Source organism: Bidens hawaiensis, unplaced genomic scaffold, assembly GCF_021521415.1.
Source record: "Bidens hawaiensis isolate Kalapana, Puna unplaced genomic scaffold, B.hawaiensis_p1.1 tig00071791_1, whole genome shotgun sequence".
Taxonomy (NCBI): domain Eukaryota; kingdom Viridiplantae; phylum Streptophyta; class Magnoliopsida; order Asterales; family Asteraceae; genus Bidens; species Bidens hawaiensis.
This window is the reverse complement of record NW_027502558.1, coordinates 1-13,942: the sequence shown is the minus strand read 5'-3', so window position 1 is coordinate 13,942 and position 13,942 is coordinate 1. Positions and strand designations below refer to the sequence as shown.

At 38.5% G+C, this 13,942-nt stretch overlaps 2 protein-coding genes across 2 annotated transcripts; one reads left to right on the top strand and one right to left on the bottom strand.

The window, feature by feature from the left end:
* Positions 1-978: 978 nt before the first annotated feature.
* On the bottom strand, positions 979-4,677 carry LOC143605871 (thylakoidal processing peptidase 1, chloroplastic-like). The gene is made up of 6 exons (XM_077081835.1): positions 4,039-4,677; positions 3,810-3,878; positions 2,732-2,794; positions 2,550-2,636; positions 2,388-2,455; positions 979-1,315 (listed from the first exon to the last, which is right to left on the bottom strand). Exons 1-6 carry the CDS (start codon positions 4,639-4,641, stop codon positions 1,204-1,206), a joined length of 1,002 nt encoding a protein of 333 aa, XP_076937950.1. The 5' UTR covers positions 4,642-4,677; the 3' UTR covers positions 979-1,203.
* A 4,449-nt stretch (positions 4,678-9,126) lies between these two features.
* LOC143605870 (lysine histidine transporter-like 8) lies at positions 9,127-11,695 on the top strand (the record flags this gene model as incomplete). Its single annotated transcript, XM_077081834.1, has 4 exons — positions 9,127-9,503; positions 9,598-9,731; positions 9,974-10,401; positions 11,542-11,695. Coding segments are annotated over exons 1-4 (1,093 nt in total), but the record flags the coding sequence as incomplete, so codon positions are not given.
* Between the last annotated feature and the right edge of the window lie 2,247 nt (positions 11,696-13,942).

Genomic DNA, 13,942 nt, shown 5'->3' with positions numbered 1-13,942 from the left:
AAACTTTTTTTGATTTTCGGAGCCGGGCCTGCACACCACGCGATTATCTTGTGATGGATCTATCGTCAATGGTGGTGCACGCCGATTCAAAACAAAATTTTTTTCTCCCGACTCCATTCATAAAACGTTACACATATGTAAGTTATAGACTAAGGATGGCATCTCAAATACTCTACCCATATATGTTTTTGTTAGGAAAAAAAATTCAAAACTAGGGCGGTGATTCCCGTATATTATTAAGCGACTAATGAAGCAATATTTGTGGTAGTCGACATATATCCCCGACATAATCCCATTGAGATAACATTGAGACAAGAAATTTCATGTCACATGAGAGATTGTCGGGAGAAAAGGCGTGATGATTTGTAGAGTGCCAACAGATGACAAAGTCACATATCCTCCGACAAAACAACTCCCATAAGGCCATAACATAAACACAAACATCGCCTGGTCCACATGCTTAGGCTTCCTTTTCTAATGGAACTAGTACTTGTAGCTTAGTATTTTCATACTATAAGAATAGCTCTAAATATTGCATGTAGTGTGAAACATGTTTAACAAAATTGATTTCATCGCATATTTTAAGTCTTCGAATATATATTTGTTGCTTTTAGCATATTTAAGAGTCTTCGAATAAATATTGCTAATTTGTTATTGAAGATATCCATAACCATTCATTGCCATGAGACTAGCTATTAGTATAACATAGTCTTTTAAAACACTAAATAGTGAGAACCTATCACAACAATTTTAGTTAATCCTAACAAGTTTCTAAATCAGTTTGGTTATCCCATAAACCGGCGTGCACCACTACTCTCGCTGACATGGTAATCGAGCTTACCAAGTTTAATTCACTCACTCCTACGCGAGATAACGTTCTTTGGTAAGATAATATTAATCTAATCAATCATGTTTAAACGAAACATTTCAAAGGAGGGTCTCCGAGAGAGACTTGAGATAATGTAACTAGCAACTCTTTACAAACTGCCAATATATGCAAATAAAATGTACCTATTTACAAAATGGACATTTTATATCAATCAAATTATGTTATGCATAAAAATATCAAACAACAAATGCATGGACACAAGGAATTAAACTACAAACAAAGAAGTAATATATACATAATGCTATCTAAAGCATAAGAGTGACAAAAACCAGATTGTCTAAAAAGAGTCATTCAAGATTCACCTTAAATGCGTGTCAAGAATGTGCAACGTGTCGTCTTGCTTCATAAATGGTGGCCGACACTTTCGTGGGTGGCCAATACCGATACACAGACCTACCCACAATGTTTGCTATAGGTAGAGGCCCCCTGCATAAACCACAGCCCCTCCATTAATAATAATACAACCACTGAACCAAATATTATTCGATTAATCGCACCAAAATGTATCTTAATGTTTTTATATAACGAGACTCACAGCCCTACCAGAACCTTAAGACTCTGCTAGAAGAAATCAAAGACTTACTACTGCGTATGAACCTACTTTAATTAAGGGTGTACATGCAACCAAAAAAATCGATCCATAACCAAAAAACAAAAATAACAGAGCCCCGACAAAAACCGTCATTTTGGTATTATGTTTTCATAAAAACCAAATTTTCAGTTCGGTTTGGTTTTGAATGCAATAGAAACCTAAAAAACCGAACCGGCCAGACCGAATTTGTGGATTTTTATTTTTTGTTTTGAATGTTAAGTAATTTAATAAATAGTACAATAGTCGAAATATTTAATAAATAGGTTTGAATGTAGCCCAAATGTACAATAGTCAACTAATCATTGATTAACAAAAACATTTAGCCCAAAATTTTAGGCCCAAACATTTTGAGCCATATCTTTTTACCCCAAAAATTTCAAGCCCAAATGGTAAAATCAAAAGAACGAAACAGAACAATTTCCAAAACTCAAAAACCGACTTTTCAGATTTTTGTTCGGTTTGAGCCTAAGATCGATCTTTACAATGCGATATAATGTTTTTCTATTTTAATTGTGATAAGAGATCTTATTCTATTACTTAATACTTAATAGCCTTCTGTAATTGTGGGAGGGGGTAAGTGTAATTTCTATTTCTATAAATAAGGATTAATAGTCATTTAGGAAAGGGGGAGAGAGATTAGGTAAGTTGTTAGGCTCATTGCATTAGCATGAGAGGGGCATAGCCCGGGACCACCTCGGTGGTTAGTTATCCATTGTAGATCCTTGAGGTCATCTTCTTCAATATCATATATCAATATAATATAGTTTACACATTTGATTTCAATCATCTCTACATTTCCTAATTCATTACCTATCAAATTGTGTAGTACTACACAAAAAATATTATATCATATTGCATTTAACTATTTGACCAAAATAATAATAATAATGAAATAGTGAGTATTACCAGTAGTGGGAATCAAAACTGTTGTTTCGGTTATCGCCCAACACAAACACATAGCCTTCTGGCACAATCTGAGTAACAAAAAACAATATTTAGCGAATAAATATTGAATCTTGATAATAACAAGTAAAATCAAGAATTCATAAAGTTGAAATAAACAAGTACCATAGGTTTCATTTCATATTCTAAGGGCTCTAAAATGAACTCTTCATCTTGGGCGACACCATTCACCAGCAGTTTACCTCCTCTAACCTGATATTATAAAACAATATTAGCATTTGAGGCATTAAGATAAATGCTGTAAATTTGTTTGAAGAGAAGGATATTTTAGTAATCTTATATTTTACCTCTACACAATCACCAGCCTTTGCTACAATTCTTTTAATAAATACATCCTTGTAACCAAATTGCTGCAACATAATCAAAACTTATAAAGCTAACCATACAACTTCTGACCAAAAAATGGCAAATAACTTAGGAAAAAAAATCATTTTTGAGATTTTAAAAGCCGTTCGGTTTCAATTTTTTAGGTTTTACTATTTGAACTTGAAATTCCTTTTTTTTTTTTGGGGGGGGGGGGAAGGAATTGGCCCGAAGTGATGAATATGAGCCTAAATCTTTTTGAATTATTATTATAACACCTGGGCTTAAAATACAAGCAAAACAGAAATTGAAATGATATTTCAACTTTTATGTAGACATAAAACCAAACCGACAGTTTTGTTTGGGTTCGACCATTTCGTTTTTTCAGTTATGCATCGGTTTTTTTGGTTTCATGCACATCCCTATATGGAAGGTTGACAAATTGGCCTGTTTATTTTTATAGATTGTTTAAAAGATAACTTATGTTGAAATTTTAAAAGAGAAATGGGTATTGTATTATGTAGTCTTAAGGCAATTGTTAAACAGACCTTTTACGTCTTTGGGTGTAAATATGTAAATTCGTTAAAAAAACAAATTAATTTAAGAGTTAAACGAGTTGTGTCTGTGTCAACTGTCAACCATGAATGCACATGTCACCATCATGTTCGTGTCTGACTATGGGTGTAAACGAGCCAAGCCGTTCGTGAGGTACTCGAGATCGACTCGCTAAACGGTCGAATCTAGCAGAGCTTAAACGAGCCTGAGCCTAAAAGTAAGCTTGTTTAATAAACAAGCCCTTGCCCAAGCTTAGCTTATCAAGCTCAAGCCAGCTCGCAAGCCTAAACAAGCCAAGCTCAAGCTCAATGTAATTTAAGCAAGCCAAGATCGAGCTTTAGGGCTCAAAACATTTCGAGCTCGAGCTCTCTGTAAGTTAAACAAGCCGAGCTCGGCTCACTTGTACACAGTTTTCTTGTTCACGTCTGGTTAAACCTACCAGCCTGTAAACACAGCCTGTTTAGATGACAATAAGTCGACAACAAAATGAATAACTAAAATTCTCACCTGAAGACTCGAAGGTGGCTGAAATATCACAATATCTGAAACTTTTGGGCTTCTAAACATGTATGAAACCTAAATCAATAACAGCCAAAAACTCAAAAATCAAACCTTTCTTTAAGATTTCACAATGATAAATGTAGCAAAGATTAAAACTTTATAGCGAATTACAAAATAATTACTAGTTAACACCTTCAAATGCATCAAACTTACTTCTCAAGAGCACTAATAATACCTTTTCAGCGAGAATTCGATCACCGACATCAAGCGTGGGGCTCATTGAAGCCGAGGGGATCGATTTTGGTTCAACTAACTGTGCTTTCAATAGCATCCTGACACTAACAGCAGTAAACGCAGCTTTCGCATCATCGGAGACCGTATTCAACATCTTCGATAACCAACCGTTACTCTCGACCACCACCGGCCGTTTACTAACAGTTTTTCCAGCAGCCTGATTATTATCATTATTACCATTAATAATATTCATTGCTGCAGTACTGCCTTTAGCAGCCACCGTACTATTAATCTCGTTACACGGAAGCCACTTGGATGACTGCAGAAACGGAAGAATCGAAGACGCCTTCAACGGCGAAAGCCCTAACACACCTGCGCCACCGCCGCTGGATGACGTTATCAGCGACATCAATCCGGCGACAACCAGAGAAGGTTTGGAACTCCTCTCGCCGGCGAGGAAGTCGATGGCTGCCGTGGTTACCGGAGCTAGGGCTAGGGTTTTGGGATAATCGTGGACGATTAAAAACGTCGTGGAGGATCCGGAGGATGAGGATAGGGTTTTGGCCACGTGGGCGGTGTAAGAGAGAGTGGATCGGATAGCCATAAGCGCGAGATTGATGAAGATAATGAGGGTTTGGAGAATGTCTGATGAAGTGACGAAGGTCTGTGGTGGTTACAAAGAAAGAGGTTCCATTGGAATTGGGTGAAATAGAGATTTGGATAAGGTCAAGGGTGGTCAACCTGAGTCGTTTCCCCGGCGGAGATGGCTCAGGGATGCGGTGATGGAATGGAAGAGAGTGTGAGATGATTAACAAGGTTAAACACTTGGGTTTGAAGCCATGAAAGGATTGGAGCTGGGCTTAGACTTCATTTACCGGATGGATGGATGGATGGATGGATGGATCTAGAAGTTGCGGGTTGTTCCTTGTTCTTTAAGACCGAGTGTAGTAGAGGAGAAGAAGAGAGTGTCAAAGCAGAACGACGGGTGGTGCTCGCGACACTAAACAACTATGGCATGGGCGGTAAGTTGGGGAGGTGCTACTATAGTAGCGTTGAAGGGGGAACAAGAGAAGAGATGTGGGGCGAAGGTGGCGTCGTGGTTAGTGCCCGCTACACTCAATCTGATTGTGTTTGAAAGGTCATTAGGTAATTACACATCAGAAGCTCTCTCTCTCTCTCTCCCTCTCTCTCTCTCTCTCTCTCTCATGCCACTTACCCTCATCGTTTAAGATTTAGTTCATATTTCATATGACTGATCTTAAAATAACCATTAACATGCTCTTGAACGTCAAACCAGGCATGACGAAGGTTTGTGAATCATACAAGAACAAGAAGCTAGATGTAGTGTTCTTATTGAATGGATATTAATAATCAAATAAATACATGATTGAGAGAATTGAATTGAAATCACACATACACTTAGTTAAGCCTCGTTACCAAAACTCTAGATGAGCTCCCTAGGGTTCGACTGACTCACAAAATGAACACACCTAACACAATAACTAAGTCCTACTACTTATAGAGTCTCGGGGTTCTTCATAAAATCGTTTCTAATAAAGATCCACTTGGTCATCCGGAAGAACTTCCTTCATCCAAATAAGGCCATGTATTCCTATACAACTAGTGCATCCAAGATAACTTATCTCTTAAACACATAGCACCATCCGAGACAACATAGTTCGTGTTGGTAAACTTGTTCATGCGCAGGAACAATATTGAACATAATTAGTTAACGATAAGCGCCATGCATGTATTTTTGGGCTAACATGTCACACCCCAATCTAGGGCTAAATTGCCGAGGTGCGAACCGTTCACAGCTCACAAGGTACTATCATACAAATCAAATATGACAATAACTAATTTATTTATTAATTCCAAAATTTCAATCAAGTGCACAAAGTTTAAACAAATTACCAAACAATCCAAATTAAACAACCATTCAAACGCAAATGTCTTTATTAAGTTAACTAAGGTCTCTCTAAGTGTTTCTTCACATTAACTTCAAACCAAATGATAACGTGCAAATGCGTACAAAATAATATATTTTGTCAACACGAGCTTGAGTGAGAAAAGTCATTAGTTTTTATATAATAATGATATATAAATAAGAGAGCAAAATTGATATTGTAAGTATAAATCAATCAAACCATGGGCAGGGTGTCAATTGACCATGCCTCACGAACACGGGCTATGACTACTATGATAGTCGTATGATCATACTATAATGTGATTATGATGGGCATCTCCGAATGCGATAAAATAAAACAACAAAACAAGTAGTAGTTAGTCATTTAATTGATAAATACACAATATTCACAGTTTGCTAGTGCATATATAATATAATATTTAAATACTAGTAGGTATGTATATGTCCCCAAAATATTTGAAATCAGTAAAATGTAGGGATGACTTCTCACCTTATATATTAACACATAGCTAAGGAAATCAAACACATTGTTTATTTATATAATCTCACTGTTATTCATGCTCAAGATTGTCTTCATCAGTAAACTCCCGATTAATGTAGAGAAGTAGTAGGTCTATATGTGTTAATTGATAGAAGTGAAGGTGACACGGTAGAAGTGAAGTTAATTGATAGAAGTGAAGGTCTATATGTGTTGATAATTTGTTTAGTGTTGACTCATGTTTCACCTCTACAGAATTATGACACGGTAGGCTAGGTCATACGTCTAAAAACATTTTAAAATAATAATTTTGTTACTAAATTAGTTTTAAATAATTTATTTTTTAGACTATATCGTTAATGATTTCTCACTAGTGGTGTGGGTCTACTTGTTTATATCAAAGGGTGAAGTGTTTTAAAACATTATAAGTTTTTTAAACTGATTGAAACACTGTTTCATAGAATAATAAAAATTTATAGGTCTGACAATGAAACCGAGTTTGTTAATAAAAAATGTGCAGTTGTTTTATAATAAACATGGAGTCATACATCAAACCTCATGTGCCTATGGATCTCAGCAAAATGGGATAGTTGAATGAAAACATGGACATTTGCGTAATGTGGCAAGATCTATATTGTTTCAGGGCCAGGGTTGTCTCTTAACATGCGGGCTGAATGTGTCTTAATTGCAGCTTACTTGATAAATAGAACCTCTTCTGTTTGGCGGGTAGAACTTCTTATGAGCAACTGTTTGGAATACAACCTTCTCTTGTACATCTTCGAAATTTCAACTGTCTTACTTTTGTATAAATTTAAACCATTATAGTAGATTTGATGGTGTATAAAATAAATGTGTTCTTATTTGATATTCAAATGAGGAAAAAAAATGAGGGATTTAAAAAACAATATAACTTATTTAAGTATGCGTAAAGTTTTATGAAAATGTTTTTTCTCATGAAATTAAATAATCTTTTCTAAATCTCAAGAAAGGTTAAGATTGTTTGATGTTTGTTTTGAAAATAGTGCAAGCTAGAATCAAGACATGTACACCAAAGATGAAGAGAATGATAATTGTGCTCAAACTAGCTAGTAGTAATGGGCCGGTTAGGAACAACATTGATGATGTTGTTTTGGTGGATACCAATTTAAATAATCATGATACTCTGCATAAGGTTACAAGTGAAATTGGTTAACCTGAATTTGGGAGCACGATTGTAACTGATCATTTGGAATGTACACTCAGTTTGTAAATGAAAACAATCTGTATTTTGAGGGTGAGGATTCTATAATTAATCCACATCGTTATTATCTAAAGTGAAATACTAGAAAATATACCATTTCTAAGAAATTTGATTAATTTGTTGCAGAAGGGAAAGTAAGCCATGGTCTCCAAAGGCTTGCCAGTTATTCCAAGTTGTCTAACGAAACAATCTAATTCTACGCATCTCTTCCCCTTCTTGGGTCTCTTTTCAAACCCAAAGGTATTGGACTCCCAAACATGTGTTGTTGTTTGAACAGTACTCCACGCGAAAACAAGCAAAGTTTGGAAGATTCAATGGCATAAACGTGTGGATATTTATCCTTAAAGGCCAAATTCTTGCATCAATCGTCTATTCAACTGTATTGGGGAGAGGACGAGGTTGTGACCTTAGCAAAAGCCATGGACGTTGACAAGACAATTGTTAAATGAGGGAGGCTCATGATAACAAAACGAACATTGATGGTTAGCACAAACAACGCACACTGAAACCGTCGAATGACGGAGGAGGCAAGGAAATACATGTAAAAAAGGTGGATTGACCAACCACCGATATACAACAAAATAACTAACTTCATACTAACATATAAGAAATGTTTTCCTCTACTTCCTCTAGCAAAACACATGAAAATGCACTATATGTTGTTTGTCACCTAATTCATAGCTTCAAAACAGCATTTATCATACCAGCCCATAAACTAAAATAACAACATTGTCTTATACTCTACTAACTCCTAAATAAGCTTACTAATCTTCAAAGATTCTCTGATTGTACATCTCTAATTAAAAATATTAGCTAACAAGACCACTACTTGACAAAAGGTTTTCTATAATAAAAATAATCCAATTACATAAAAATAAAAAAAAACAAAAAACAAAAAACGGTGAGTAACTATAAAGTATAAACTACTAGCAAATATATTATAACCATACCTATATTAAAAGAATAAATTAAGATCCAATGAGAGATGCAAGTGAGGTTCTTGAACCTTGGGCTTTGAAACATTTCATAATCTTTTAGCACCCCAAGCTTAAAAACATCAAAAACGATAAAAAGGTGATAATATTCTCCTAATTCTCACGATTCATGATTCCATATCATCACCCTTCACATATTTACCGCTCCAAGTTCTTACTTTTTCCCGACACACACTTATTCTTCATTATCACCATCTCGAGATCCGTCGCTAAAAACCCCCCACTCTCCACGGCCAAGATCTTTCTTACTCAAACTTCCACACCGAAAACATTCTTTTAAACCTTATGCATGCCACCAAATATTTCTTTAATTTGAACTATTTCATCACACCAAAATAATATTAATCATTTAAATCTTATGCATGCCGCCACCATATATTTGTTTATTTAAGTTCACTTGAACTTGTACTAATTTGTCACACCATAATAGTAGTAACCAACATTATCTAATGGAAGAACGACCGGAAACTGAGTTAATATCCATCCCCACGACGCCGCGTGATTCCACTCCGGAAATACTAACGCCGTCGGGAAACAGGTCGCCCAGGCCGTTGGGCGGGAAGACGTCTGCGGCCTGGACACCCACGTCGTTTATTTCACCGAGGTTTTTGAGTCCCATTGGGACACCAATGAAGAAGGTCTTGGTGAATATGAAAGGCTACTTGGAGGATGTTGGTCATTTGACGAAGCTTAACCCGCAAGACGCGTGGCTTCCCATTACTGAGTCTAGGAATGGGAACGCGCATTATGCCGCGTTTCATAACCTTAATGCGGGTGTCGGGTTTCAGGCTCTGGTTTTGCCTGTTGCGTTTTCGTTTCTTGGCTGGTAAATCTTAATTTACGAGTGAGAATTTACTGGGTACGCTTTTGTTTTGTTTTGTAAAGACAATAACTTATATATGGTCGTTGTTTTTATTTAGGAGTTGGGGGATCATTTCATTAACCATAGCTTACATTTGGCAACTATACACCTTGTGGATCTTGGTACAACTTCATGAAGCAATTCCTGGAAAGCGGTACAATCGTTACGTTGAGCTCGCCGAAGCAGCATTTGGTAAGAATCATACTTAACTTACCGCGTCATTATTTGATACAGTATATTAGTTAAGATTTATTGTAATTATGTTCATTGCATGTGTCTTAATATATACTTGATTAATAATAATAAGTTTATTGGGTAGCTTTACTTTGTAATTATCACTATTTTGTATATCTATATACAGTTTATATACACAGTTGATTAATAATACATAATATCTTACTGGATTTTCATTCGGCCACTTGTTTTGTGTCCAGAAAACCGACTGGGAGCATGGCTGTCGATATTTCCGACTGCTTACTTATCAGCCGGAACAGCGACAGCCCTTATCCTCGTCGGAGGCGAAACCATGAAGCTCTTCTTCGAGATCGTTTGCGGGCCTTTATGCTCATCCAACCCATTGACAACGGTCGAGTGGTATCTGGTCTTCACATCTTTATGCATTGTTCTGTCTCAGCTTCCAAACCTTAACTCAATAGCCGGACTCTCATTAGTCGGGGCTATAACCGCGATCTTTTACTCCACCATGGTTTGGCTCCTCTCGGTTACCCAAGACCGACCACCCAACATATCGTACGAACCCATCCCGTTACCTTCGTTTACTTCTTCGGTCTTTTCGGTTTTTAATGCGCTTGGTATCATAGCATTCGCATTCAGAGGTCACAATCTTGTCCTTGAGATTCAGGTAAATTAAGTTTGGAACATTTAAGTGTTGATTAATTTGTTGAAGAAACACTAATCGACCCCGGGCAGATTACGGATAATCTGGGGGTTAAATAGATGTTTCCCACGAGGGGTTAGGTCCGGCAAAGATGGTTCTTCTGATAACCTGCAAAACAGACACCGTGAGCTCGTCACTGAGAAGGGGGGTACCTTCTTGTGACCACCCTCCGGCGTGAGAATCAGACTAGATTGCTCTTGAATATAAGTGTATATTAAGAGATTGCTAGAGAAGATAAGATATGATAAGATAATGAGATGATAATACCATTCCAAGGTGTTGGAGTATTTATAGCCGAAGGTAGGTTTCCAAGAAGGTACAGCCGGCTGAATAGTATTCCTGTTCTGCCAACTGTGGGCTACGCGCATGCCATGCTGGTGGTTGGTGGGTAGGCAGCGGCTGATAGTGACCAGGCTGGCTGTGTACTATTCCTTTTCCACCACCTGCAGGCTATGCACGTGCTACGACAGGTTGGTGAGTAGGCAGCGGCTGATAGTGACATTAAGTAATAGAGCATGCTGCTCGTTGTACTGTTGTCAGTGAGCTGTCGCAGCTTTGGTCAAATCTTTTGTCCATACCTCGTCAGGTACAGTACAAAAGATCCTCCAGTAGCGTACGGACTGGCTCATTTGGGCGGGAGTTTTCCCGGCTTTGTGCGGGAGTATTCCCGGCTTGCTCACTCCTTCAGGTGACATTACTGAATTATTTAAGAGTTAAGTGCCTTGTGCGTGTAGCCTTGCTGCGCGGGTAGCCTTCCCTGATGGCTAGTATCCGTTGCTGCGGGAACAGGCGGAGTACGTCGACCATTGGGAGGCTTTTCCTGCGGGAACAGCTTGCGTACTGCGCGTAAGGACGTCACGTCTCTGAGCATGGTGGGTCCTGCGGATCCAGTTGGTTTCCGCGCAGACGTCTCTCTTCAAGGTGTCTTGCGAGTTTAGCCTTTGCGCAGACGTCCCTGTTGAAGATGAGTCTTGCGGGTTCAACTGCGCAGACGTCCCTCTTTGAGGTGAGTCTTGCGGGTCCAACTGGGCTCTGCTGGGACCTACCTCTTCATTTGTAATGAAAGGAATATTAATAAATTTGTTCATTTGTTGTTTATTAAAGTCCACAATGCCGTCCACGTTCAAACACCCTGCGCATGTGCCTATGTGGAAAGGAGCAAAGGTTGCATACTTCTTCATCGCCATGTGTTTGTTCCCGGTAGCTATTGGCGGGTTCTGGGCTTATGGGAATCTTGTAAGTGAAGCAATATTATATGGTTTTGCCCTTATTAATCCCACATTCATAAGGCTGAGGGGTGTGGGGGGCTCTAACGGGGGCGCGAGTGGGGGCTCCAGCCAATAATATTGTGACGTGTGGCAGAGAGAGAAACTTGATAAGATGGGTGATGGAGCCTCCGCTGGAGCCCCTGGCCCTGGTGTGGAGGGGCTCCAGCAGGGGCTCCAGCGGATTTTTTTTTTATTTTTTTATAAATATATTCAAAAAACGTATTATTAAAAAAACTCATAAATTATTAAAAAAAAACACACATTAAAAAAAACACATTAATATCTAAAAATAAAAAAAAAATTAAAGTACTAAAAAAACATTATTCTTATTATTCGGCTTGGTCTTCTTCGATCAGCCTCTTTCGGATACGTTCCTTTTGCTTTTCCATCAGCATTTGATCGACCGGATTTAGGTTACTGAAGTCTCTTGTAAGGAAGTCCAAATCTCTCATTCGACTTTTTTCCTTTTTGTCATTAGAGACCACCTCCATGGTTTTGTTGAATTTATTGAGGGATTCAACAAGATCGACGATGTTTACGGCTCCCCCCTCAGCCGGTTTTTTCCCCTTGGCGTCCCGTCCCAATGGCCGTCTCCTCGGCGGTGAAGACGTTTCCTCCCCCGCAATGTTTAGGTCGAATCCAACGCGGCAATCTGACCCGGCAGTAGTGCTATACGCTCCAGACGAACTAGTTTTAGACCGTTTCGGCCCTACTTCCGCATCATGGTCCGGCGCCACCAGCTCAACCCACTTGGAACACCTTTTCAACCTCTCCCACAACTTTACATCGTCCCACGTCTTCACCGTCCCATACCTCCGCAAACACTCCTGCTTCCACTCTTCGACAGTGAAATTGTAAACCGCCAAATCATCACTGCCACTTGGTCTCATACGACCGGCGTTCCTGTTGAAAAGATTAGTAAACAAGCCGACAAATTTTCTGATTTCGGACCACCGACCCGAAATCATATCGGCGTTTCGCTCTATACTCCCAACGAGCGTATAGAACGTCTCCCTAACCTTTGTCCAAAAAACCTTGCTTTTTTGGTAGTCGGCTGCAAAATGAATAATTAAATTAGATTTCCAGTTAACTTTTTTAATTAACTTTTTTATTAAAAATCATTTTTAAAAACGTTAAAACAATTACCGCAACGCCGATCCTCAGAAATGACTATCCAAGCCCGACACAAGGCTTCCTTCTCATCCGATGACCACGGAGTGGTTTTCCGTTTCGTCCTCGGAGTCGAAGCCGGTCCCGACCCGTCCGTTGCAACTTGTTTTTTCCGTTGGGCGCGTCTTCTTTGTCCCGTAGCTTCACCGTGTGATTCTTGTGTCTCCGGAACAACAAAGTTAGGAGACGGTTGTATGTTGGATGGTTGAAAGCCGGATGTTTCTTGCGACCCCCGAAAAAAACATCGATTGGTCTGGTGACGACCATAAATCGTTGTAACTATAACCTGAATCTAGGTTTGGGTACCAATTTCCAGCCAAGTTTTTAAAAAAGGTTTGGAAGATGGGTTGATTTTGGGTTTTTTTTTTAAGTTGTGGTAATTGTTTTATGTGATTTTGGGTGTGGTATGTGATTTTGGGTGTGGTAAGGGGTTTAGGTTTATATATAGGAAAAACAGATTTTATGTGAATAAAAATATCCAAGCCCAACGGCTCATTTCTCATCCCAATGGCTCTTTCACGCATTCCCACGTCCCTTTACGCCTCAGCCTTCCCGCGACGTGGGAATGCGTGAAAGAGCCTAGGAGGTCGTCGTCCTCACCTGGTTTTTCAATCAGCAAAACAGGCACTGCCGGTTATTGTCACAATCTTTTTCGGCCATCTTTTCTTTTTTCCATTATTTCATAGGGGTCTGAGTTGAAATCTTACAGGGGTCGGTCGGGATTTTATCTTATATACAGCCTTAATTTATTTTTTTTACAGGGTCAGCCGACCCCCGTAGGTCCGCCCCTGAGAACAAATGATATTAGGCAAAGGATTCACTTTTGTTTATTGAATTTGATAACTGCGTACATATTAAGGAAAACTAAGAAGGCTTTATATAGCCCAAATTACAAACGGTAACAAAACATAAACAACCTAACAAAAAGGAAATAAACTAGCAAATAACTCGGTCAGTGGATGACTGAAATTATATTTATTCAAACATCATAATTTAAAATTCAAACGGATAAGCTTAATTGTGAATCCTTGCACGTGTGAAATCAGGTCCCATGCATAATGTGAATT